The sequence below is a fragment of the Pholcus phalangioides genome, unplaced genomic scaffold (assembly GCF_987345545.1).
Source record: "Pholcus phalangioides strain wild (caught in Gottingen) unplaced genomic scaffold, Ppha-v1.0 ptg000042l_1, whole genome shotgun sequence".
In the NCBI taxonomy this organism is placed as follows: domain Eukaryota; kingdom Metazoa; phylum Arthropoda; class Arachnida; order Araneae; family Pholcidae; genus Pholcus; species Pholcus phalangioides.
The window spans coordinates 25057130-25084939 of record NW_028301628.1 but is presented as its reverse complement, the minus strand read 5'-3'; the positions used below and the strand labels follow the sequence as shown (position 1 = coordinate 25084939).

At 38.2% G+C, this 27810-nt stretch overlaps 1 protein-coding gene across 2 annotated transcripts in view; it reads right to left on the bottom strand.

The window, feature by feature from the left end:
- Positions 1 to 27810, bottom strand: part of LOC149064685 (follistatin-related protein 5-like) — a 353698-nt gene that overhangs the window by 91803 nt on the left and 234085 nt on the right. For both annotated transcript variants that reach the window (XM_089254722.1, XM_089254723.1), the window contains exon 3: positions 1198 to 1321. In XM_089254722.1, coding sequence (XP_089110848.1) covers positions 1198 to 1321 — 124 coding nt within the window. The remainder of the gene's footprint in view (positions 1 to 1197; positions 1322 to 27810) is intronic.

The following is a 27810-nucleotide window of genomic DNA, read 5'->3' as shown; positions in this document are numbered from 1 at the left end:
TATAGTAACCTCTATGATTGCACAACGAGTCGTCTGAAATGAGACTAATATGATGTACAGCAACCTCTACACTCGCACAGTGAGTCTAGCTAAGGATGTATGGTCAAGTCTCCTCACAAGGGTGGAGCTGAGAGAGCTCCAGCCTGGGAGGCCATCAAGGTCCATGGATTCGAATCTGGGCATAGAACGTCAGAAGCAAGTTCTTACCTGGTACCAGCTACCTACCGAACCTAGGGCGACCACCGATGGATAGTTCCCACCCAACTCCACTGGATGGAACTTACCGTATGGCGATATATCACCCATAGACTAAAGATATTATTCTAACTCTGTGATATCACCAGAGTTGGTGTGCGGTGAAGTAGCCTGGGAGGCCGTAGACGATTCTCGGGATTTTTTTTTTTTTCACATTTTAAATTCACTGTTGAAGGTCTCATGAAAAGTCTGGCCTAGGGCCATATGCATGACCACCTCTATGCTCGGACAGTGAGTCGTCTAAAGTGTGAGGTTAAAATGATGTATGGTCAAATTCCTCTCTTACGTATACGCCATTTATGTTCCAAACAAAAAGAGTAAAAGCATTAGAAGGCCATAAAAGAGAAAAGTTTCCTATGAACGGTTGTAAAGGTTCTTGAGCTGTGTACACAGAACCAATGTACGTACCAGTGTCGAACATTTTACAATGAATAATTCATAAAAAAATATATTATACTCAGAGAAAAAGATTATAAAATAATTATTTACTTCATTAATTCCGTTTCTTTAAACATTAAAAAAAACATTTATTTCCGTGAAACTAAATTTCAAAATTAATTACAGCAATTAAAAAAAGTGGCTTTGTACTTGTTTAGCCTCTAATTAGAGGAAAAAGTCTCAAATTTGGAAATTGCTGTACAAACAATCCGTTCGACAAGATGTCATTTTCGTTGACATTACGTTGAAGAAAAAAAATTTTTTCTTCTCGTGATAAATTCCAATTACGTACAAATTTCCAATTATTATCTAATTACTTTTCAACCAAGTAACCAATTAAGAGCAGCAACAAGTACTTGTGGAAGCTGTAAGAAAAGAAATTTGCCGGAATAGCAAAAATACGGTGACTTAACATTAAAATTTCTTTTTGACGTACAAGAAGATTATTTATTAATTTGAAAGAGTTGACAATTTAAATTGAAAATTTTCGCAATAAAGGCTTACCATTTTCCAAAGGCAAGGCCCGAGGCGGAAGGACGTCATCTTCAGCGATGCCGTTGTCTAGATCCGAGCCTAGGAAATGATCCTCTTCATCATCAAGGTAGTGACTGCTGTCGTCGTCGACATGCTAGGAAATGAATGAAACATATAATTAATATTAATTATTATGAAAATATTAGAGATAATAACGGGATTATGTCATTTGAAAAATTTCTAAATTTGTTTTTAAAATAAAATTTCTATTTTCAAATCTGCATTATTTGAAAGGAAAAATATCTACTTTCAAATAGTTTGTACAGTTTAAAGTGAAAAACAGCTCAAAAAGTACAGTTTAAAGTGACTTCAGAAGTATCAATGAATCTAGATAGCGCTACAATAACATTTCTCAGAAAATAATAATGATATCACTAACTTGTTTTGCAAAATCAATGCCGAGATACATTTAGCATAGACTGTGAAAATTGATTAGAAAGCATTAGACATCATACATAGACTTCCACTGGCCAAAATTTCCTCCCCGTAGTCTCAGTCACTCAGTCAGGAGCATTACAGACCAGTGCACAACCTCCAGCATAGCTGGCCAAACGCAACCCAGGTAAGGGGGTTGGGTTCTATCCGGCCTTTGCAAGTTATTTCGGTAGAGAAACATCACCACGCACACAGTACTATATATATATATATATATATATATATATATAACCATATTTCTTTCATTAAAATCACCAAAAAAAAAGATGTCAAGGAAAGTAAAGTTGTCAGTTACAGCGGCAATAATTGTCAACAACAATGTTCGAAAAATATGTAAGATGAATAAATTTATCACCCCCATTCATTATTTTCATGACGTAGTCATAATTGTTATAATATAATTTATATCATAATAATTATGACTACGTCATGAAAATAATCATAATTGTTTATTAACAAAAATTAAACTAAACCTTACTGAAAATTAGGGGTAAAAAGAGGAAATTTTACAAAAATAGTTGGGATGGCCAAAATTACTGGAATGTCCCGTAAAACACAGACCATATGGCGACCCATTACATAGGGGTCATTCAAGTATTACGTCAGCATCAAGGGGGGGGGGGGTTCGGATTTGTTGACTTTTGATGACAAGGGGGAGGGGGGTTTGAAGGTTGCTAACGTCATCAACCACCCTCTTTTTGAAGATATTAAATATTCTAAGCTGCTGACGAAATTTTGCTGATGGGGGGAGGGGAGTCAGTGTTTTGCTGACTTTTGCTGACAAGTGGGGGGGGGGGGGTCAAAAATAGCTGAAAATCTGCTTACGTAATACTTGAATGGCCCCATACAAGTTTCTAGCCCTCGAGTGGGAGAAACATCGTGTATCTGGTAAACTTACTTTCCTTCAAATTGAGCACAACTATGGTCTATCGCCATAGACAATTTACTACCGAATCACTTGTGCCTCAAGTATGTGTGTGAGTACCTAACAGTCTGAGTAAGTGTTGTGTGCGAATTTTTAGTGCTGCCATCTAGGTTTTAAATTGTGAGTGAAGTGTCCAGGTTGAATATTTTTACCTTTGACGGGGAAATCAGCTCGCATTCGCCTCGAAGTTTGGAACGACACCCTTGTTTCTGATCTTATTGCGTGAAAATGTGAGTCATTCGTTTCTTCCTTAATCCATCTTGGTGAAACAACAACGCAAATTAGGATAGAGATGACTTCATGAAAGTGATGCAACGACGAATGCGTTGTTGCGTACAGTTCCAACAAGTACCAGAGTGTGAATTCATTTTCGCCCAGGCAGCGTAATGTCAACCAATAAATGCTGTTATCTCAAAACTTCAAATTCAGTCCTTGATGCGAAAATTCCCTAATATTTCCAGATCTTTCTGGGAAAATAATATCGTAAAGCAGAGAAATTTGGATAGGGAATACATTATGCACGTAAGACTGAAAATGCAGAGAATAATGTCAGAGCAGAGAACGGGATTAAAGACTGTAGTATATATATAGTTCCACTATTTCTCTCCTGAAAATCTCCATCTTTCAAGAAGACACCGGTAAACTGAACAAGGAATTTCGCAATGTTCCTCCAGGTGAAAGACTCTATAACGTCAGGATCTTCTGCGCAAGACGAAATCTCTTTCTCAAACAATACAACGGACGGTATTAAAAGTCTTTTGCTATCCCCCAAGAAATGAGGAGGCAGTGATCCATGGAGCAAAATAAGTGAACTCATGCATAAATAAGGTTTAATTACGTTAGAATTTGCTGCTTGGTATTTCCAGGTAGAGGTAGAAAGAGGAGCCATTGGACAAGAAAGAATTTCGGCGGGCGGGAGGAGGGAAAATGATTGGAAATCCCTTAGAAAGAACACAGAGAGCCACGGTACGTATTATTGTATGCACGGAACGGTGACCAGAGAGAAGAGATTGTTGACGAGTAATAAGGAACGAAATACTTACTAAAAGGTAAAGAAATAAGAAATATGAAAAAATTTTAGGTTCTTTTGTTAAGGATCAGACAATATGTCTGCCTTTAAAACAAGACCGTCGACGAGAAAAGACAAAAAAGTAAATAATGGGACATTGGTATACACGCATATTGTAAATAAAACGGTCTTCAATTTATATTTCTTATTTCAAAGTCATTTATTGCGTTGTTTTAGCATAACTGGGTTTTTGTTTTTTTTTTGGCTTTTTTGACGTGAATGTGTCTTCATTGGGGTGGGGGGGGGGATAGGCGGGTGTCGTCGCCCTGATAAACAAATATATTCTAGAACATGGACCAGTGGTTCCTAACCTGAGGGGGCACGAGTACCGGAGGAGGAGGTTCCTCCATTTGCCCTAAAAAATTTATTATTCGCATAGGTGAAAGGGGGAAGAGGAGGAAAATCCGCCCCAGTTCATTAATGGTTCACCCCTCTCTTCCCCCCCCCCCGTTCGAAGAGCCCGTATCCGCTTATGGGGGGTTGTACGTGAGAAATAACCCGAATGCCAAGGAAACCAACAACCAACAAAGTAATAGAAAACGATAAAAATTAATTACGGCATGGTATACGAGGGAGTACGTAGGACCTGGTTTGTATAACTCAGGTTAACAACCCTTTTTCTTTTCTTTTTTTTTAAACAAGATCTAATGTGATTCTCGAGTTTTCCCCAAAAGGTTCGTATGATCTGCCCAGAGAATTTGTTAGTGTTAGTAGACATCCATGCCGAACCCAGACCTACTCAGTCAGAGGTAAAGTTCCCTACCACTCCACTTGCATGCCAGGCCATGCATTTCTACGGGTAAACGAGGTATATCCCCTAGTGGGACGGAGCGGGGGGTCACGGTTGGTCTGGTGGTGGTAAACAAGACTTCTTTTTTTTTTTGAAATTTTTGATTTTGTACGTCGTATTTGTTGCATCTTTGATCACCATGTATCATTCTTTTGTATCTTTTCATAATTGCATTGTTGGCTATATATGTTCATATATGTATAAATATACAACTTGTATAACTAGTTTTCGTATGCCCCACTCGTGGCCTGCAGGGAATGTGCGTCTCTGCACCTGCCCATGTTCCCCCATATCTTTCTATTGATATATCATTTCATGTACAACAAGTGGGGAAGTGTGTGTGTGTGTGTGGGGGGGGGGGTGATGTTGTATGAGGAATCCTGCTGCTGGTTGGCTTGTGGCTTGATGTGGGTGGTTTGCTGGTCTTGAATGTCATTAGATTTTTCTACCGTTGTCCACGTTTCCTGAGACGGACCAGCTTATATCTCCTAGTGGGACAGAGCGGGGGGGGGGGTCACGGTTGGTCTGGTGGTAGAATTTGCGTGGTTTGGTGTGGGTGGTTTACTGGTCTTGGATGTCATTGGAGTTTTCCACCGTGGTCCCCTTCTCCTGAGACGGACCAGCTTATATCCCCTAATGGGACAGAGCGGGGGTCACGGTTTGTCTGGTGGTAAACAAGCATCCAATGCAATTCTAGGGCATGCAAGCCTCGTAGGAATGTTTAAGACTGAAGGAACTTCTTGCGTATTTCCTCGGAAACGCACAAGCTTTCTACGATTTCATAGGGTTCGCAAGCCTTCTACGATTTAGAAGGGGTATGCATATCATCTATATATTTCTAGGAGGGATGTGCAAGTCCCCTACATAATTCAAGAACGGCTCACGCCTTTTATTCTTTTTCAGACGGTACTTGAAGCATGAAAGACTGGGAACCACTGTTCTTTTTCCAAGCAAGTAAACACCCAAGGTTTGGTTACATTGAACGGGGTACGGTACTCCGACACCCAAGCTAGCTAATCGGCCATCTTTGAGTGCAATGGGACGTCAGTATTATCACTCAATTTTTTTATGAATTTTTAAACAATTTACGAATTTATGAGACACCCTGCACTTCCACAACAAGCAGCTTTCAAGCCTCTCAACGGTTCATTAAAGCGTCTCCGAAGAGGCGGTATCACCCAGGTTGGAAATAATAGCACCAAAGGCTTACGAATACACACCATTTATACAGTAATCTACTAATACTACTAAACCACACATGCACCTCGTCCACATTCCTCTGCGGAACTTCGAACGAAATGGTACATGCTTGAATGTGAGTGTACCTAACGTGAAGTTTGTTACTGTGTAATGCTTGCTATATGCGTAGTACTGAAATCTGCCATCAGTTTTTCTAACTGTGAGTAAAGTGCAATGATTGAATAATTGTATCGTTGTAGGCCTGTTGCTCTCTTTGGCGAGACTTTCCAAGAGATCGGCGAGATTGGCTCGAATTCGCGCCATGAAGTTGGGAACCGCAGAAAACCAACTTCAGCCGACCACCACTGTGCGACGGTAGAGTAATCTACTGCATGTTCAGGTACGATCCGAACTTCATAACCGGAGCAAAAATGATTTTATCCTGAATATCAAAATTTATAATTTCCAGTGCCGCTTTTGGAAGTTAATTTACTCATGTCTTGACATATATATGAAATATGCTTATGGATAAGTGTATGTTTACGACACAAAGCATCAAGCAAATTAGATATTTGCATCATTAATGTCAAATACCCACTTCGAATGAGACACACACACAACAAAGGCAACAGCCGGTGAACTCTAGACGCGAAGTCCAGCTCACGAAGCACTAGTGCTTGTCGAGAGGAGCCATCGTGGATTAGAGAGAGAGAGAGAGACAGACAGAGATAACTTCTCCCTCCTGATATGGAGAAGGGACAGAGATGCGTGTATAATGACCTGTGGGACTTTGGACAATGGACAGCTGCGACTACCGATGACACGTAGTTCGGGGGAGACGATAAAATTTAAGGTTTGTACAAGCAACGGAGAGAGAGAAAGAGAAGGAGCCGAAGGAGCAGGTAGTTACACCATCCTCTAGATGCCCAGTGAGAATAACATTGCCTCTTGAAGGTCCCCCATCACCCTTTCGCCTGCCACCAACCATCTATCTATAACATTACTCACTGCGGTCTAGACTCCAGCCGTATTAACGTTCTGGATCGCATAGATAATTAGCAAGTGGAGCTGCGGGACATGATGGTGGAATCAAGGGTTGTTGTCTAGGATGGGAATAGCAGAAAGCGGGGGAGAGAGAGAGAGACACACACACACACATCAATGCTCCGCTTGACCAACTCATTGGAGCGTTGCTAACGAGTTCATTATCTCAAATTATTCAATAATTAGCTCTGGAAGCAACGTTACGAATTCCGAGCCCGAAAACCACAGCAGTAAAAACGATTGCAAATGAGATAGATACGTAAAATCGAACAAACCCTTTCGAAAGGGAACGATTTAAACCGATGAGGGTATTAACGGTGAGCATAGGCAGTTTTTAACATGATTTATGCCTGGTAATATCGAGATTTTACACCTTTGCCAATAATGAACATGCATCGAATAACTTCCAATTGAACTAGAGTAAAACATGGAATTTCGAAAGTTATATATTCCCTAAGTAACTCGCAGATATACGAGTATTTATAATGAAATTTCATCACATTAATATGCAATTTGTAAGTATAAAATGATTTAACACCATTGCGTACAAGCTTTTGACGGCAAATTTGAACCATATGTGAGGAGCTTATTCTCGAAAGGGAGCATTTTTCCATTTTCTTTCGAAATGCACTTTTCAATGGCTTCTGAATCTTTGGGAGGAGTGATCCTACGTATAGTGATCCTTCCATGAAGTTTGTTTCTATTGTAATGGTTGTTATGTGTAGTGCTGCCACCTGCAATCAGTTTTTTTTTAAACTATGACTTCTTTCTCAACTCATAGTGATTGAAGTGTAATGAATGAATAATTACTGTTGTAGGCGTGTTGCTCTCTGCGGCGAGACTAATGGGGAGATCGGCTCACATTCGCGCCTCGAAGTTGGGAACCACAGAAAATCAACTTCAGCCGACTACCACTGCTGCGATGGTGGGGTTTGAACCTGGATCCTCGCGATGCGAGTCCGTCACCATTGCCGTACGCAATCGGGGGGGGGGGTTGGGATTCTAACCCCCCAGGCCGAGATTATAGTGTTATTTTGCAAGTAACGTAAAACGTAACCCCCCCCCCCTCCCGAGAAGAAAAAAAGATTGAACCTCCTTCAGAAAATTCTGCGTAAGCCTCTGTCTGTCAACACTTTGCAACAGATGGCTCCCCAATTTGCATCCAAAGACCACTCGGACGCAGCAAATACAAAGGCGAATTTTTTGGACGACCAATCGTAAGCATCACCCCTCCACGACTCGTTCGTGTGAATTCTGACCACGAGGTCCTCATGGCGGCTCTCCATTGAAGAGCCGAAACGCGTCGATCATTCGAATTTTATTTGCCTTGAAAACGTGGCAATTTTTGTATAAATTAAAACCAGGCAAAGTTTCTAATTTTTGTGATAACACCCAATAGCCCAATAGAGGACCTCTCACACTGAAATAGAAAGAAGTGAGGAGTACTAGATGAAATTTGGCGTGTTAAGAAACTCGATCTGGAGGATATATGATCGACCTGGAACAATACTACACTACAAAATTATAGGTATAAGCAGTGTATATAAGGAGAGCGATCATAAAACAAAAAATTGAAACTCCTAATGAAGGAACCTCGAACAAGAGTGCATGATCTTGACGATTTTAGATCAATAGTCCAGAAGACGACAAGAATGCTCCGTCTCATGTTCCTTTGAATCGCTTTTTAACCGTCGAAAAGAAAAATGACAAACTATCTGCTGCTTAAAAACTCACTATGATGAAGAATGTGAATGTAGTTACAAGATACAGATAATTATTTCGTAACCAGGAGAAAGGAGGTAAAGATCCTGATGAAGACGAAAAAGAAGAATGTACTTATTTTGATGAAGAAAAAAAGTAAAGATATTTCACGTGTGAAATAAGAGCTGCGATTAATTGCGAACTGTGATTATTTTAGTCAGGAAGATCAGGTAACCTTTGCCATTTCAGACTGCTTGTGTAATTTTTATTTATTTGTTTGTCAATTAATTTTGAAAAGTTTCTACTGTATTTTGCTCAAAATTTGACACTTTATTTTATTTCATTTTGTTTTCAATAAAGCCGCCAAAGATTACGAAGAATTTGTTTGAAGCTTCCAATTTTTTCAGACTAAAACCAGCTCCAATTTTGATCGAAAGGTTACATTTCCAAGATTTTTTTCCAAAACGGAACATTTCCACAGTTCAAATGTAGATAGCTTTCTTGAATGTTGATCGAGAAACATAGTATTTAAATATTCTTATACCACTCCCATATGCTACCAGTTTGGCTATTTTCTACTTTTGCAAAGCAGTCCATTCTGGAGGAATATTTATATTGTGAATTTATCAAAAATGTAAATTTCGAAAATAATTGTAAAATGGCATTTAGCAAATATGGCAAATTGCATTTAACATTTGGAGGGGGGATGATGATTGGTGCAAATTTCCTCTTCTATGAAATTAACCCTCTATGGTTCGACTCGTTTCCAAACCTATTGAAAATGGCTTTTTTTAGAAAAAACGGATGTAAATGTGGGTGCTGTTGGAATATTTTTAAATGAAACAATACATTAAGAAAGCAATTTAATTACATAGAGAAGATTTTTAAATTTGCAAAAATATTTAATTAAGGTAACAATGTACAGTTTACCTTGGTTTCAATGTTATTTATAAGCAAATGAAATCGTGCTTTGCAAAGTGAAATAGTAGCTTTTAACTCGAATTTCATTTCCAACCCAGTCGATTTGGTACGATTTCAAAGATCTTTGAACGCAAAATTTCAGCAGCTCTCAAAAAATGGCACCGACAAGGAATAAACTTTTTCTAGGTAAAGAAGTTTTGTACTTATATAGAGAAATATTTTGCAACGAAATGACCCTGCAAGATGTATTTTCTAAAAAACCAAAAAAAATTGAGGAATGAAATTGGTATAACGGGTTTTTTTGATAATGTATATTCAAATATACACGGGACCATACCATAGAGAGAGAAGTTAAACTTGGGGAAGGAAAGTTTGCTGTCTGCAGCGGGAATTGAAGCTCCGTCCTTCTACATTCCGGGCCAGTGCGCTAATAATAATGTCCAAAAAGTCCCTTTCTTCGATGCATTGTGGGCCGAGAAAAATCATCTCTTTCTAAAATCGGCAATGTCACGTTATTATAACGACGAAATATGGCCAACCCCTACTAAAAGGGGTTGGCGAGGAGAAGTTTTTCTTTATAATCTCTTGTCTTTTCAAAATTATTCATGAATTGAATTTCCTAAGCAAATAATTAATAAGGGAATAGCTAGAATGTATTTCCTTTCAATTGAATCAGGACATATTGAATTGTTTACATCACGTAAGTGGGAAAATAAACTATTCCAACATTATACAGGATGTCCCATAAATTCTTAAAAAAATCATAAAAATTGAAGGATTCGTTATATGTGAATGCGGTTTGCAAAACAATTATTCTCCCGAAGAGATTATCCCCCACAGAGAGAAAAAAATAGTTCAAACTTATGTCGATAGAGGCCACTGTTCAAACGCTAATCACAAAATTCTTAACCTGAAACTTTCTTCAATCTCTTGTGTCCGAAACGTTCGTGTGGCTTCACTCAGTGATTCGTGGCTGAGGTAAAACGACTGCTCCAATAATACTTTATTCATCAATGTCAACATCACAATGAAAACCTTATTTTAACGCCAGTAACACGATAATTCAGAAATGAGCTGTTAATCATATACTCTGCATTTTGCCGGACTCTGATTTGTATATTTACAGTTATTTTCTTCCGTTCAGTGCCCTCTATCAACAGAAATTTAAACTTTTTGTGCCAAAAAAAAAAACTCCTTTTCGGGAGAAAATTTTTTTCACAAAACCGCATCCACGCAATGCGATTCCTTCAATTTTTATACATTTTTAAACAAATTACGAATTTATTGGTCACCCTGTATATTTCGATCTTGGAATTTCATCAACAGCAAGACGAACCTAAAAAAAAATTCTTATAAATTGTAAAAAACAAGTTCCGATAAAAACAAAAAAGTATATTTACTGAAATTCTCAAAAACCAAAAGCACAACTCTATACAAATAACTATTCCAGACACAAGATATAGATCTACAATCCAGGATAAATACCATATAAAAAAAAAAAAACAGGGAAGAATTCCAAGTATAATCATTTAGTAGTCTGGAGTTTCTAATATCAGAGACTAAAAAAAATAAATAAAATAATATTAAAATCTGACGAATAGAATGGAATGAAACCTCAAGCCAAGCTGTTTTTTTTCCTCTCCGATTCTAGCATAAATTCCTTTTTTTTTTTTTTTTTTTTTTTGTTTATCCGGAAAATTTACGCTCCGAAGACTTGAAACACTAAGAAAATATATTTGATAAAAAAATACACAAGAAAAAATAAATATATATATTTTTTTTTTCTTCGGAGAGCATTAGAAGTTCTAGTAAACAAAATGTGCTCAAGAGATTTACTTACGAAACCAAGAAAATAGAAAATATTATTTCGCGTCTGAGGGAGGAAACGAAGAAAAAAGAGCAATCCATCAAATTTAAATAATTCTAATGGCCTCGAGAAATGAAATAGCGACTCGGAGAGAAAGAAATTCACCAAAAAGAAGGTTTTTCCCCCTTATACGAAAAAATACGCACCTAACTTTCGAGTGGATTTTCCCATTTTTCCTATTTTTTTGTAATATCTAATCTCCTTTCCGGCTCAGTAAAAATGAAAGCGAGGAATAAACATTTCAAGAATATATATATAGTACAATTTTATTTTATTTTTCCACTCTTATTTGGAGATGGAAAATACTCGGAAGTTACTTTCGGTGTAGAAAGTGTACTGTTTAAGAGAGAAAGTATTAATATATGATGTGCGCGATGAAACATAGAACAGTGTGTCTGGGCTAAAGGTGTCTAAAAGTAACGGCTTATGTTGAAGAGAGCCACGCATGATTATTTATATATTTGAGTTGCTATGAAGAGAAGCAACTCTTCAAGTTTATATTCGGATTAATGAAGTTCAGTGTGAACATCCTTAGTAGCTCTGCGAGAATCCGAACGGTACTCGATCTCTAGTCGAGTGTTCAACAGCATTTGAGGTGTTATTAAACTGCCGAGACTGTGTTGCTAATCATATAGGAGAGTTTCACACTTCTTATTTTGTGCACATTCTTCACGAGTCAACTCTTGTTCTTACACTCATACTTAGCCAATGCAATGTGAGTGAGCTTTCCCTTGAAAATCCAGTCTAAAATGTGTTAACACGCGTCACTGGTTTAAATCCAGCACGCCTAAACCAGGCATCTTATGTTGTGGTGTACACACACCACTACTCTTCGTACTACTACTATTTAACTGTAGTTTTCTAGTAAACAGAATGTGATCAAGAGATTTACTTAAGAAACCAAGGAAATATGAAATATTATTTCGCGTCTGGGGGGGGGGGGAATAGAGAGAAATCCATCAAATTTAAATAATTCTAATGGCCTCGAGAAATGAAATAGCGACTCGGAGAGAAAGAAATTCGCCAAAAAGGTTTTTCTTATACAAAAAAAATAATCCTAACACACCTAACTTTCGAGTGGATTTTCCCATTTTTTCCTTTTTTTTGTAATATCTAATCCCCTTTCCGGCTCAGTGAAAATGAAAGCGAGGAATAAACATTTCAAGAATATATAGCAAAATTTTTTATTTTATTTTTTCACTCTCGTTTGGAGATGGAAAATATCCCGAAGTTACTTTCCGTGTTGAAAGTGTACCATTAATGTGTGTGTGTGTGCGTAACATGAGAAAGGGTGACTGGGCCAAGGTGGCCAAACTTAACGGCCTACAGTGAGCGAACCACGCATGATTAATTGCAAATTTAAGTTGCATTGAAGAAGGCTACTCCTCAAATTTATATATTCTCTGGTTAATGAAGTTCACCTTTAGTGGTTCTGCAGATGTCCTAACGGTGCTCGATCTCTTGCCAAGTGTCTAACACGATTTACGGTGTTATTAAACTGTTGAGGCGCTGTTTCATATCAAGTGGGAGGTTTCACATTTCACTCATTTTGTACACGATGTTTAGCACGAGTCAATGATTTAACTCCTTAACGATCAGGGACGAGGAATATCACCCGAACGCAAACGGAAGAAATTCGTTCCAGCTCTACTTGGTTTTTTCACTTCTTTGTACAGGATCGGAGAGCTTCATTAAAACCCTATGAACAAAAGTTATTTTTCCCCCTCCCCGTTATGTCGATATTCGTGTTGAGTGTAATTTCGCCCCTTCTCTACCTATATCTATCTACCATACATATAAAAATAAGAGGAAGAAAGCGATCACATAGGAGAGGTTGAGAAAAGAAGTGAGGGCGAAAGAAAAATCTGGTGCAATCTTTTTGCTCCTTTTATTTCTAACATGCGGACAAGGAAACCAGTTTTCTTTTTCGGATTTATCACCGATACTTCAGATAGGGATCGTCCAAATTAGTTGCCAAAAGCCTGCACGGGAAGAATTAAATTCAGAAAGTATGCAGGCACTGAATCTTATTCGTCCACATATTACTACACTGCTCAAAACAATTAGGAGATATTTAAATATTTATTTAAATTTAATAAAATTCAGTTAATGATTTACTCTTGCGACACAAGTCTTTGTGACTACCTAAAAACTTCCTTTGTCAATATTTTATCAATTAAAATGCGTAAAAACCATTTATGAATATAAACTGCATTTCCCCAAATTGTTTTGAGCAACACTACGTACTACTACTACTACTTAGCCTTACAATGTACCTCTTACACATTTCTCTGCATGATTTCTAATGAATCCATACATGCCGGAACGTCGGAGCGTGTATGTATGGTCATAACGTACAGTCGAATCCCTTTTTAACGAATAACGTTATAGCGAAAATCTCGTTTTAACGAACACTTTTGTAATCCGCCAGATGCGTTTACATGGGAACTTTGCAAAAACCTGGAATTCCTTTAAAACGAAATTTCGTTATAACGAAGTGATTTCTTCGGTCTTTTGGAGTTCGTTATAATAGGATTCGACTGCGTTTATGTTGTGCGAGTTGCGCTTGTTCCGTGTTCTTTATGGTGAAAATTAAATTTCGAAATAAAGATGGCGAATGCTCGAATTTTCATAGGTTCTGTTTCACTAAGTACGCAGTTTTTAAAAATGCAATAAATTAACCAAAATCAAAGCAAACTTAAAAAATTTTATTTAATTTCATTCAAAATATACTTCGATTTACCAATTAAAATTATATCGATCTTATCTCCTCCTCTACTTTCTCTGCAGGCAGTCATTCGATCGCTGAAACTAATGATAACTATGCGTTCGAACATTACGGTTTCGACTGGGTGATTTTCAACTGACCCGGATTCTCCGAATTTCTGTACAAACCTCGAAACGGTTGTTGCATTGGGGGGTGGGGGTGGGGGTGCAAAGCCGTAGCATGCCTCGTCGGGGCCCCGGAGAAGACATTTTCTTAAGAGGCCCTTAAAAGGGGAAAAAATATGTAAAATTACATTACTTGTGAGGCCCTCCCCTCATTTGGCTCGAGGTCCCGGGGCTGTGGCACGGTTTCCCCCAGCCTAGTTACGGCCCTAGATAGCGCTTTCTCTTTGGACGTGACAATTCCCTAAGTTTCTTCGTAGCACTCCCGGTTTTTGTAATGAGTTTTCACACTAAGAATGCTTTGCTCGATACTGAACCACTCCATTGTTACTAAATGGAAAAACGCCAAATGGTCTTCCAATCGGAGTGATAATAGATTACGAAAATGTAGGAACAGTGCTGCCAGTTTTCAAACAAAAAAATCACGCGTGATTAAAACACTGTTTACGTTAATGAAACACCCTTTTGTAGTTTAATAAGAAACAAGTTTAACCCGAAGATGATGTCACACTCCTTTATTTATGACGAAGGTTTCTACAGCTGGCTGATGTGAACGATAAATCCGGGAAAGAAAATAAGTCGCCATTTGGTGGGAGTGTGAACTATAATATGACCTCTGGCATGAGTTAGGTCTGGCTGTGCATGTACGGCCCCGTTCAGCTTCCACGAGCTCTAAGGAAAGATGGTTCACCACCTTTGTAGTCTAGCGGTCTTTGGCGCTCACCCCACAAATGAGAGGACGGGGGTTCAATTCTCCGCAAGAAGGGGAGGGCGTTAAATATTCTTTCCTAGATTTATTTTTGCTCAGCCAGCTGTTGAAACCATCGTAGCAAACAATCATAACTGTAACAACATAAATACATGTTTTCACTTGTTCCAATTCGTTAGAAATACTCCAGGAGAATGTTTATGAGGTGCATGTATGGTCAGGTAGCGGTAGTAAAAATTATTATCTGCTCGGGGATATACGCTGGGAAAATAAACAGAGATGAACCGTGCAATACATCCATAACATCGGACCACAAAAATCAAAGCGATTTTCGTTTGTTCAAAGAAGCCAAAGCAACCAAACAGCAAAGGGAGAGTCTGTATCCGTAAGAAAAGGAATAGCTTTTATACTACAGGAAAATTCCGCCCCTTGCGCTTCACTGTATCGATTTCTAGGTTTCGTACCTGCTGTCCTCTGGTCTTGTTCACCGACGATTCCCTCTATGTCTTTATCTCTCTCTCTCTCTTCTCTTCCTTTCTTCTTCCAGCATATTCTCTCATAGTATTTTTGGGAAAGATAGAGAGGAAAAGAGGGTTTCCCACCATTTTCGAAGGCAAGAGAAATGAGGAACCCGCCCACTAGTTTTGGCGGCGAATTTATGATCATCTTTTCGACCCATCCTTTCAATTCCAGACTTTAAAGCCCCCCACAAAAGCGAGATAGAGATAGAACAGGTAGAGACGAAGGATTTTCAAAAGATAAGAGGGTTTTTCATCCTGGAGACGAATAAGTTCAAAGCTGGAAAGCGATTGATAATCAAGATTCATTTGGCACATTTGATAAGCCATTATCAGTCCTACCAGAGGATATAAGAGAAAATCAACATCCAGCTTGATTATAATCCTCGATAAATAAATGCATAAGGGAAGATTAAATGGTACCCGTTCGAAATTTCTATGTGTTAGACAAAGACCAAAGCATAAAAAAAGTGGTACTGAAATTCCAAATAAATCAAATCTTGCTGTTGAGGTAGGCACCTTCCCCAATGCGATGAATTTCATTCTTGGAGAGAAAAAAAGCGGTTCTAGTTCAACCGAATCTTCAACCACATCTTACGGTCTCGCCAGACAGGAATGATTGTGCCACCAACTGTATATCTGGATTAAACGATTCATTTCTAGCTTCATACGCTGTAGGCATTTTTCACCTCCATTGCTGTAACGCTGCAGACCAAGAACCTTGTGGGATTCAGTCTGCACGCTAGGCAACATACCTTCCGTCAAACCGAAAGATACCCACGCCACATCGCCATAAGGCAATATTGGCTCATTGTCCTCACGGACTGGATGTATATACCTCTGGCAATTTATTTATGAAAAAAATATATACATTACAATCATAACAGCTTTTTCTGTGGGTCCCAACATCGAGGTGCAAATGCGAGCCGATCTCCCCGTTAAAAAGTCTCGCACAGAGAGAGCGACAGACCTACAAACAGTACAAATATTCAGTCACGACACATCACTCACTTCACCTCTGAGATATAGATGACAGCACTGAAAAATCATACACAACACTAGATACGCACTCAGACTGTTAGGTACACACAATTACACTTCCGGCACAACTCACTAGGTAGAAAATTGCCTATGGCGATAGACCTGAGTTGTGCTCGGTTAAAAAAAAAAAAAAAAAAAATCATAACAGCTATAAAATCATAATCTAAATATAAAATCAGTTGCGAGATTACAATCTACGCATACAATCGGAAATCAAACATATAATCCTGTATCGCATATTAAATCTCACAATTCGAATATAAAATCCTATATCACATATTGAAATCAATAATAAATCAGATAAAATTCATAATCGATATCATCCTCAATTTAAATCGTTCGATTTCCACGGCATTATGCTGTTATTATGCCATCAGTCAGTCTTCTTAATAGTTGATCAATTTGTTTATTTTCTCTGTGAACGGCCAGGCGGTATAGTTTGTACTTGTATTATTGGTTGAAATGGCGTCTGTGCGATCAATTTTTCTTCATTGTCTGCTATCCATCTAATTTTTTTCTTTGACTCTATTTTGTTTTTTAAAATCTCTCTGACAATTTTTTAAAATCTCAACATGACGGCACCGACTTGCGGAAACCAGCTTGCACTAAGTTCGCACCCGAAGTATGCAAATATATAAACTGTTACTTCCAGCTAAGTACTGTGATCCCTAGAAAATAACTTCGCCCAGGGACCAGGATATTAAGACAGTTCGGCGTACAACCGGGATAAGAAAAAGCTCACAGAACTCTTACCCTGGGTTTATTAAACCGACCTTATTTAAAATGTTTTGTTCATAAATTTACTGAAAAAAAAACAATTTAGCAACTATAAGGGATGTCACTCATAGAAAAATGGGAGCGAAGGCGGCCATGAGAAATTATTGTCCAAAGTGAACCACGGGCTAAAAAATTACGAACCACTGAAATAACCAATACAGCATACTTCAAATGGATGTGATTCCAACACCTCGGTGTTCTTAATCCAGTTAGCTAAATAAGAAGAACTTAGAAATTGCAATGATCGTCACCATCATCGTCATTATGGAATGTTCTTGAATTTGAACTTACATGCAATAATATGATATCCACTTTATTATATGCCCGAGAAACACTATCAAAAAATCTTTTTTTTTTCTTTTTTTTTTTTTTGGTTATGAAAAAATTAGAATAGACGAGCAATAATCGAAAAACAATTTTTATTATGATTATTATTATTCAGCATTAGAATAGCTCTAATATAAGAAAAGAGGGGGGCTAGAGAAGAACCTTGCATAATCCCCAAGATACATCGGGAAGAGCGGAGAAAGACCATCGAACATCTCAATCCTCATCATCACCGCCATTAGTATCATCACCACCACCAACATGGGAAAGACGAGAGCAGTAATCATTACAGGGTGAAAGTAATCACGCCATTTGGACAAAGAGAGAGGAAAAGCTCAAAAGAGTTACTCCTGATGGTCTAAATTTAAGTGATGTTCGCCTTGTAGTATGGCGACGAATGGGAGGAGCGCGTGAGATACTCGCCCTCTTATAACCCTTTCCATCAGCAAGCAACGGCTAAGATACACACACGTGTGCTGCAGCAACTCCTCTTCCAAGACATCATCTCCAAGAAGGATTTCCCCCCCCCCCCCAGAGATGGTGGCACATGGGCACATTAAAAATGTTTAGACTATTTACTTTAAATGCGAAGGCAGAGTAAGGAAAAATCAGAGGAATGATGGCAAACCATTTGTCGACTCATTAGCAAAATGGCCCTCGAAATGTCGCTGTTGCCAGTCAGCGAAGCTGAATGAGATTGGATTCTGGGATTCAGCTGCTGATGCTGTTGCAGCAAATTGAGAAGGAAGAGCGGAAATGCATTTTTGCTTAACAGTTTCCCTCTTTCTTTCTCTCTCTCTCTCTCTCTCTTTTGCAATATGTTCCTGTATATCGTAATTTCAGGTGATTGCGGATTTTCGATTCGGTGATGGTACATCATTAATGAATTTTTGCATTACGTTCATTTAAGCGATATTTTTTGGAAATCGTTCCCGGGAAATTGTCTCTTTCAGTTAAAAAGAAAAATAATTTGCCGGGAATTTACCAGCCGGATAATACGAGTGTTGGGATAAGCTTTAAACGATGTTCCGGGAGAGAAAAGAAATTGTTCTGTGATTTTTGTTTTAAGTGATGATGGAGAAGAGGTGAATTAAATCAAATGCATCGAGAAATGTATCACAGTGAAGATATTAGATTTTGAATAGTCAAGTTCTTGAGGCATTAACCATTGAATATTGAATGACCGGACACACACGGTTTCACATATTTGATAGATATCGAAGGGTTCCCGACGGATGGATGTGTCCGGAAATTTAAATAACATGGATGTATAAAATTTAAAAAATGTAATAATTGCTAACTTTTCCGTTGGACTCTAAAACCATAAAATAATAATAATTAATCATCAGTTTAAGGCATATTAACCTTAAAATGCTCAACCTTTGGAGAGGGTGAGCCACTTCATTGGTTTAGAAAAATGTGTCTGGAAATGTACCGCGAGTCACTCCGATGATCTGAAAGTGTTCCACGGGCGATTCAAGTGATTTGGAAATGCGCTTCTTGTCATTCAAATGATCTGGAAATTTGCCAAGAAACCCTTAAGTGAAGTGTAAATGATCTGTTTTTATTATCTGGAACTGTAAGTGAACGGTTTTTATTATCTGGAAGAGCGTGTTGCGAACCACTGGAGTGTTCTTGAAATCAACCGCCAACCACTTAAGTAATTTGCACACGTACTACATGCAACTTAAGAGGATGGGAGGTGCGTTGCATGTTGCTCAAGTGATTTGGAAATGTGCTTGGGGTCACTGGAGTAATCTGGAAATGCACCACGGATAACTTAAGAGTTTTTATTACCTTTCGTGGGTCACTAGAGTGGCCTACGGGACATAGGTCGAGCGTATATGCCATGAAACAACATTCAATCACTTCTTAAGAGAAGAAAATATCAGTCCTTTGTAGCTAAATAGTAGAGCGCTCACGCTGACTGTGAGAGGTTGGCGGTTCGATTCCCTGCGAAGGCATGTGAATTTTCTTTCCGAACCCGTTCTCCGCTTGGTATCCAGTCTTTCGTACTTTGTTACTACCTTTAGCAAAAAAAAAAAATTGCTTCCTATCACCTTTCGGTGACGTTTCCCGTCATCCATTCCTATGAGTACGTGCCTCATTTTTGATGCTCTAAAAAACTCCCCATAAAGTTTTTTTTACGTAGAGTTCCGAACATCCTACATACGAAAACTCGAGTTCCGATCCAAGGTGGGGAAAAAAAATCTTAACTGATCACACCTACATCACGTACAGAGTGAAGTACAAGAGTGAAGTATTGGGACAATATATTCTGTATTCCCATTTTCAAGACTCACACGAAAAATCCATCTCGTCGTCATCATCACAAACACTCACTCTTCGTTCTTCTTCATCCTTTTCTCTGATTGAACAATAAATCAGGAATTTCCTGTGCCGTGTAATCGTCGAAGCACCCGCCGGGAATATTTGATAGAAAATGTCTTGACTAGCTCCTTTTTGCGGAGTCGATTGAACAAATGGGATAGGGAGAAAAAAAATAAGGAAAGGAAGAGGATCTAAGAAAGGAATGCAGATCCTTTCGCACGTCATTTTGTTCTTCTGGTCGATCATTTCACTATAGGAGATACTTTCCCCTTTAATTTTTTTTTTTTTTTCTTATTCCCTATCTTATTCTTTTTAGTTCTTACACTGTAATTTCGAATGATTCCAACTAAAGATAAAGGGGACTTGAGAAGCAAAACTTTACGCTCGAACTGTCTTTTAGACGAAAGTGTCCCCTTTTTTTGGCTCCTTATTCTCTCTTCAAGAAGGAAACAAGTACAGGAAAAATTGATGAGAGAACTTCTTCTGTCCAACGTACAGTCTCCATTTGTTTTCCATTAGCCTCTTGAATAGTTAACACACACGTGCAGCTCCTACCGGAATAGAGTACTAATAGCTGCTGTGCTGGAGGTTTAGGGGGGAATGTTCTAGCCTGTGTGTGTGTCTCTGTCTCTAGTTAAGGTTTCTCTAGTAGATGAACTCTCTTTGTGGTTTTCTCGAGAAAGGGGAATGAATCTTTATTCACTTCCCCCATTTAAATGACATTGTCCAAGGAAATAGTTGTTCGAGGGTGAAATCGATCTGAATATAAGGAATCCATTTAAAAAGCCATCACGGTCGGTTTGCTGTAATGAAATCCCCCCCACGAAACTGATTTAAGGGATTTTCCAAACAAGAAAACTGTGTTACAGGAAAAATTTATGCAGTTAATTTTGTCGTCGAGGGCTTCGTCTAACCTTGGAGTTTCATTAAAAGTGCGTAATGGAACTTCTACGTATACACGTTGTTTCCGAAAATACGTGGGGAAATGTTAGAATGTGGTAGAGAAGCGTAAAATTAACATTTCTTTTTTATTATTACAGAATGTATGTGCCTGGAAATGCAACATTCAAGGGGTACAGAGAGACTTCATGTAAGTCAATAACATGGTTTTTGTTTACTTTCGTTACGTAAGACGGTGTTGAAGAACAGCTATTCAAACTGGTTGTGATATGATCTTTTAAAATACAGTCGACGCTCGTTAAGATTATAACAAAAAGCATTCCAAACACTCATAGTTTGAAAAATAGATGGCAGTGCAGAATTTCCCCCACAACACTGGATATATACTCAGACTGTTGAGTACACATGCCGCACGTATAATGTAATTAGAAGTGATTACAGTCGGCTCCGCTTAGACGGATATCAACGGTTAAAGCGCATAACATCCGATTAAGCGGATAGTAAATCACCCATAGATGGTGATAGAACTGAGTTGTGCTCGGTTTGAAAGAAAGATTACGCGGGGTATTGATTAATGAGGGGTCAAATTCAATTGCCGTTTCACAACGTTAGTGGGTCTATAGTTTATAAAATGTCTTAAATATTTTGCAATGTCTCAATCATCAAATTGCACCTTTGCTGTCATCTTTGTGACCATCTTTCTCTAACAGTTTCCCAACCTTTTTGTTCCATCGCCCCCTTCTTCAGAAATATTTTCTCCCATCGCCCCCTCCCCAACGCTATTCTACCGCCCCCCTGGAAGTTTCCACCTCTCCCAAGGGGGCGTTAACGCCCACGTTGGGAAAATTTTCACAGTTTTCAAAGTCTTTGGAGATTTCCTCTGCTTTTCGCCTAGTCATGGCGAGGTTGATAAATGCATTTCTGGCTCTTTCAGCGTGAAGCCATTGCAATACAAATTGGTATTAAACTGGATTTTCTCTTACGTTTGCGTCAATCTTCGATTCATCAGAATTTTCTATAGTGCTTGACACCAGAGCTTGAGAAATTTCATTCTCTTCAGCAATTTCAGTTTTTTTTTTTTTTTTTTGAATTGCACCAAAAACTTTCAATCTCTTGCACAAACAGAAACAACTTTTTATCGCGATCATTATTCCAATTTCAAAACACTGCGTGAAAACATGGCGTTTGTGCAGATTTTATGATATTCTTACTTTTATTGTAAATGCTAGCGCTCTCTATGGGCTTAACAGAGAACAAAAATAAAATAGTCAAATGTACGGAAGAAACACTCTGAAGTAACGAGTATAGGTGTTTTTTTTATAATTCTCAACCGGTAACATATTTGCTATAAATGCAAATATTTCGTCTCATAAAAATATTGCGCATAGTTAGTAAGTATTTACAGTTGATGATACAATCGGCACTCGTTATAACGACCCTCTTACCTTCTACGGAAAACGGACGTTATATTGGATGCTTGGGAAAAAAAAAGTTTAGCTCGTCCGAAAAATTGTATATAATATTCATTAGAACAAAAAAAATTCCTTCATTTTTATGCGATGAATATTAAATGATTCGGCTATTTTGGCTTTCGACTTCGATTCCATGACAACTTCCGCCCAAACTTGCACTCTCAGATCTAAAGATATAGCCCTTTAAGACAACCATGTATGAATAATTGAATGAAAAATAATTAAAGAATGAATAATTTTCAGTATCGAGAAATAAGTTCACAATTCACTTGCTTGAATATTCTCCCAGTTAGAAAATTGAGCATTGGAATGTAGAATAAGATAGAAAAATCAACTACGTGGGAAGTGGGAGTGAGCCACCATGTGAGAAAATCAAACAGAATAGAGTGAGCAAAGTTGTGGAGAGGGGAGGGGAAGAAAATCACCACGGCGAGCTCTTTGCTATGATTTACCCCGTTTCCAGTGATAGCGCTAGTTAACCAACGGACATCCGAGTGGCGTGGTAGTAAGATGCTCGTCTACCACAGTGGAGGTTGCTATCAGGTCCAAGGTTCGAACCGTAGGAAAAATTAAAAATATATATTTTTTCTCTAACGAGCTTGAGACGACCACCGATAGATGGCGCCTTCAATTCCAACTCAGCTCGTTAATGGCAGTAAATTGTGGTATAAAGATATGGCCGGAGTTGGTGAGTGGTGAAGTAGTTAATCTGAAGTGACAAACATTCTACCTTTAAACCATTTATGTATATAGTGAAACCTCGTTAGTGCGTCACCCGGTTAACACGTCACTCCGCCTAACGGGTCACTTTTCGGAAGTCCCAATTGTCCTCAGACAGGAATTGGCAAAGTTATGGCTTACTCCATTTAACGAGTCACTCCGCTTACTAAGTCATATTTTTGCTCTCCCAATAGTGACACATTAACGAGGTTTGACTGTATATATATATATTTATTTATTTCATACTCTTTTTTTCCCCTCAAAGCATCAAAGGTCAAGGTTGAACACAAACTCTCCGACGAATTCTGTCTATTTGTTCGCAAAAAGAAAGGTCCGAGAAAAGTTCGGTCGTTGTGATGGATTAGATATTTACTGGTCGTTGGGAGAAACAGGAAAATACTTTGTAACTGTCTTACCGGTCGTTATAACGAAACACTCGTTATATCGAGTGCGTCGACTGTATTACTATATTTAGCGGTTAACTTTAATGTCTCCCTGGGAAAAACTTTGGTTCCAGAGAATTTCATACAAAGGTTTTTAACAGCTGGCTGATGCCAAGATATATTTTGGAAAGGGAAAAATAAACTCCCCTACGGGGAATCGAACCCACGTCCTTTCACTTTTCGGGTGAACGCCCTAGACCAATTAAACTACAGAGGCAACGAATATCTCCATCTTTCCTTGGAGCTCGTGTGCACTGATCGGGACCGTACATGGACTTTCGGACCTAACTCAGGCCAAAGCTCACAGTTGCTGACCAGATGGCGACTTATCCGAGGATTATGTCACTCTCCGCTATCCGTACAAGAGGAAAGTGAAACGACGTGGGGTTCGATTCCCCGCAAGAGCAGTTGAATTTTCTCTCTTTCTAAAATATCTAGGAGAACTAGGATAGCGGAGAGTGACATCATCCTCCGAGAGAGAATTTTATCCGTTTAAGCGGGTTATCTGTTTATCCGTTACCAGATTAAATATGACCGCCGACTGCATCTTGTGAGAATTTAATTTAAACCAAACTCGAATGATATCAGGGAATTCTGCTATCCTAACTATAATCGGGAAATAAAACACTAATTTAATGGACATTTCTTTTTCTCTTTTTTCCGGGAAAAAAAAAATGTTAGTCTCGACAAGATTTTCCCAATTTATCAATTTGTCTCACGAAATGGGGGAAATAAAAATTTTTTTCTTCACTTCTAATTCGTTGTGTTCCCCTCGAAAAAACAAAAAAAAAAAAGCCGGGAGAAATATTCCCTTACCGTTCGCTGACGTCCACTCAAATTCATCTCCAAGTTTCCCGTTTTTTCCTCTCCTTTTTTTTTTGCCCGTTTTTCCCCCCTCCCCCCGCCTCCAAGAATATTTCTTTCCCACCCTTATTCTATCTTTTCTTGTCTCATATTCTGCTAACGTTAGCGATATTTAATATTTTTGCTGGGGCACTCACTCTTGGCACGTTGCTTTAGGGACGATGGGCGGCAGTGGTTAGCGATAGGGCGAAAGGAGACGTGTGTTTCGTGCGCCCCGTTTTTTTCCTACCAGAAACTTTTTTTTTTACCCATATATATATAGATATATCTCCCCCCTATATATATTTTTTTTTTATTGCATATATATTATATAGGCACAAGGCGTCAGCTCCTAAGAGAATTCCAAATTTAGTTTCGCTTCGTGGATTTATTCCGGAATAAGAACGAAATGTCATTCGTTGATGGATGGGCTCCGGGAAAAAGTGATTCATTTTCCATCCCGAATTTCTACGGGGAGAAAAAAAGAAACCCTTTAACTCAATATATATCCTGGTTATAACAAATGTTGCGCTTCGTCGAGTATAAAGTACGAGAGACGATAAAGAAAAAAAAAATATATATATATATATTATTAAATTTAGCGCCGTTTTGTTCGAAAAATTGTTACGTTAAAAACAAATTGTTTCTTCGGAGCATATTTATCAAAGGACGAAATCATTATAAGTATGACTGATGGATAGTAATGGTCTTTATATAAGTCTTTGGATTTTGGTTCGAGACCCTTACGGGATTTATATTCATTATTGGACTCTTGTTGTTTAAAAAATTGATATTACAGTCTAATCCCGTTTTAACGAATACCGTTTGTAGCGAAAATTTTGCTTTAACGAACACTTTTCTAAACCGCCCAGATAATTTTACATTGTAACAATGCAAAAAACTGGAATTCTTTTATAACGAAATTTCGTTGTAGCGAAGTGATTTCTCCGGTCTCTTCGAGTTCGTTATAACGGGATTCGACTGTACTCTTTTTTTTTTCTCTCTTTCTCGGTCTCCTGCACTTTTTTATTTATGCATAAGTGGTGTAATAATAACGTTACTTTTGATTTCTAACGGCTGATTGAAATTCGAAAATTAACGAATTCGGAACCGAATCTGCTGTTTATTTGATTGTTCAATTCGGAAAAGGAATACTGAGACTGCAGATGTTAAACCGCACATGTACCTGGAACTCACTTGGACGTACTGGATGAACATTCAAGTAAGTCCCTTTCCCGCAAATTACAGGAGAACAGTTGATCTTATAAGTATAATTACAATGAAGGAAAAACATCCAAATTACGTGTAGACCTCAGATGCGGCATTCATATTGCAGGGGACACAAAGTAATTATTATAGCTATTAAAATGAAAAAAAAAATTAACTTTTTATTTTGGTCACCGTTATACAAAACGCAATTAGAAAGTTGAATATAATCCTTTCATGGGTCATAAACAGTAACACGAATGGGGCAATCTCCTCGGCAACCCCAAAAAAGTGTACAAAAGCAACAATACTCAGTAATATTACACAATAATAACAATAATTAACTTTTTTTAGAATATTACTTAAATGTTTAAATGTTACCCCTCTCCCTCAAATTACAGTGATTAGTTAATTATCAAATAAAATGAACTGTTCAATATTCGTCATTTCAAATACGCAATTTGTTATAGCTCTTTTAAACATATTAAATGAACGCGGTTGTCTATTAATACCATTAAACTGATTGCATAACCTTGGAGCAAGAAAGCATAAAGATTTTTTATAAATTTTTTTTCTTTGTAATGATATAAATGGAAATAATGGTTTAAATGGAAAGTTTGTAAAAGAGATGTTTGAATTCACTTGAAATGGAGGAAAGAACTGCATAAACAAATCGACGAACAGATTCTATGGTTTATGTCCCTTTCAGACCCGAGAATTCATTTTTTGGAATTTCCAAAACGTTTTTGCATTTTTGATAGTGTAACAAACGTTTATTTTTTAATTTTTTTTCTTCAAATTTTTAATTGCTTTTTTTTTGTGAAGAAATAGTTCACTTTGTTGAAATGTTTTCAGCCAAGATAATGCAGGGAATGTTCGTTTTAACGTCAATTTTTTTCCAGGATTGTATTGCTGAATATTATTTAGTAAATCACACTTTTCCCGGAGGCACTTTCTCCTGGATATCGTCTTAAAAACTCCCTGAAAGTTGAACTTTAAGTGCTGCCCAACGATGAAAGCCCCCAAAGCTCATATTCACCATATTTCTGAATGAAAACTTTCACAATAAGTCAGGGCTTAACTCGCTGAGGTCAAGAGAAAAAAATTCCGCGGTTACGGGAAGCAACTCACACATTAGCCATGGTCTAAAGGGGATATGCTGTTCTTACTATCATCTACAAATTCTTAAGGGATGGTTATGTTTAAAAAAAAGGTATTTTTTGTTAATGAAAAACAAAGAAATTATTTTAAAAAAATACTTGAAATTTGAAGGAGTATTTTCACTCTTCAACGAAATTTGGGGGAGTAAAATTGAATTTTGATGTTTGAATCACGCATCTAGATGGGCATTGGCGAACACTGGTTGTGTCTCTCCCCCAGGGATGTCTTAAAAGCATCACAAGTCGAAGGGATTTTTCTGAAGCCCTTTAAACAGCAAATTCCCGAAAATTTCAACTAGTTCTAATTATTGTGAGATGCCCGGGTGAGTCCATGCATTAATTCGGCGCTACCCTCTCCTCGAACTTAAAAAAGTGAAGGAGAAGGTTAATTCAGCATATTTCCAGTCCGACACACTTCGCAGTTGTCAGACCATCCAGGTTCAGCATGTGTCTGGTTCAGCCCGTATTCTTTCAACAGAGAAAATGTGACTGACGCTTCAAGATTTCATGTTAACGCCGCTACCTGTCACAGTGTACTAGGTTTTTGGTTCTGACTGTTCATGCCAGTGTTAGACTTTCTACTCTGAGAGCATGTATGTTTTCATCCAACCGAATTAAAAGTCGATACAGCACATCGAATTACCGCAGCAATATGATGAAATGAAATTCCATTGCATCTATTGTTGCCAACGGTTCATTATGACTTAATCACAAGTTGTTATGCCAGACCGTATAACAAGACGTCGCATTCTCTTTGTCCAAAAACAGGGGTGTTCAAACTCTCGAGTCGCGATCACTGCCTATGCCCATCATTAAAGGAAAAGTACGCTTACGGCAAGTTTGACAAACGTATGCCTGAAATAAGAATAATTATGATTCTTGAACGCAATTTGTGTGTGCAGGATATATAATTGAGACGTTGATCAATTGCTCGCTAGCACGAAATCAGACACGAGCTTTGAGTACTCTTTATGCTACAGGGAGCACCGTGGTGCTTGCAAGCAACAAGTTGAAAATACCTGTCCTAAGAAACACATAATTCACGCTGCTAGTTGTGAACAACCAATATTTGGCAGGCACTACTACTTGCAGAAATGGCAAGTACTACTAAATAAAAGATGCACCTCGTCTATATTCCTCTGCGGAACTTCTAACGAATTGGTACATGTTGGAATGTGTGTGTCCGTATTGTGAACCTAACGTGAAGCTTGTTTCTGTGTAGTGTTTGTTATGTGCAGTGCCGCTATCCGCCATCAATTTTTCTAACTATGAGGGAAGTGTTATAATTGAATAATAATATCGGTGTAGAAGCCTGT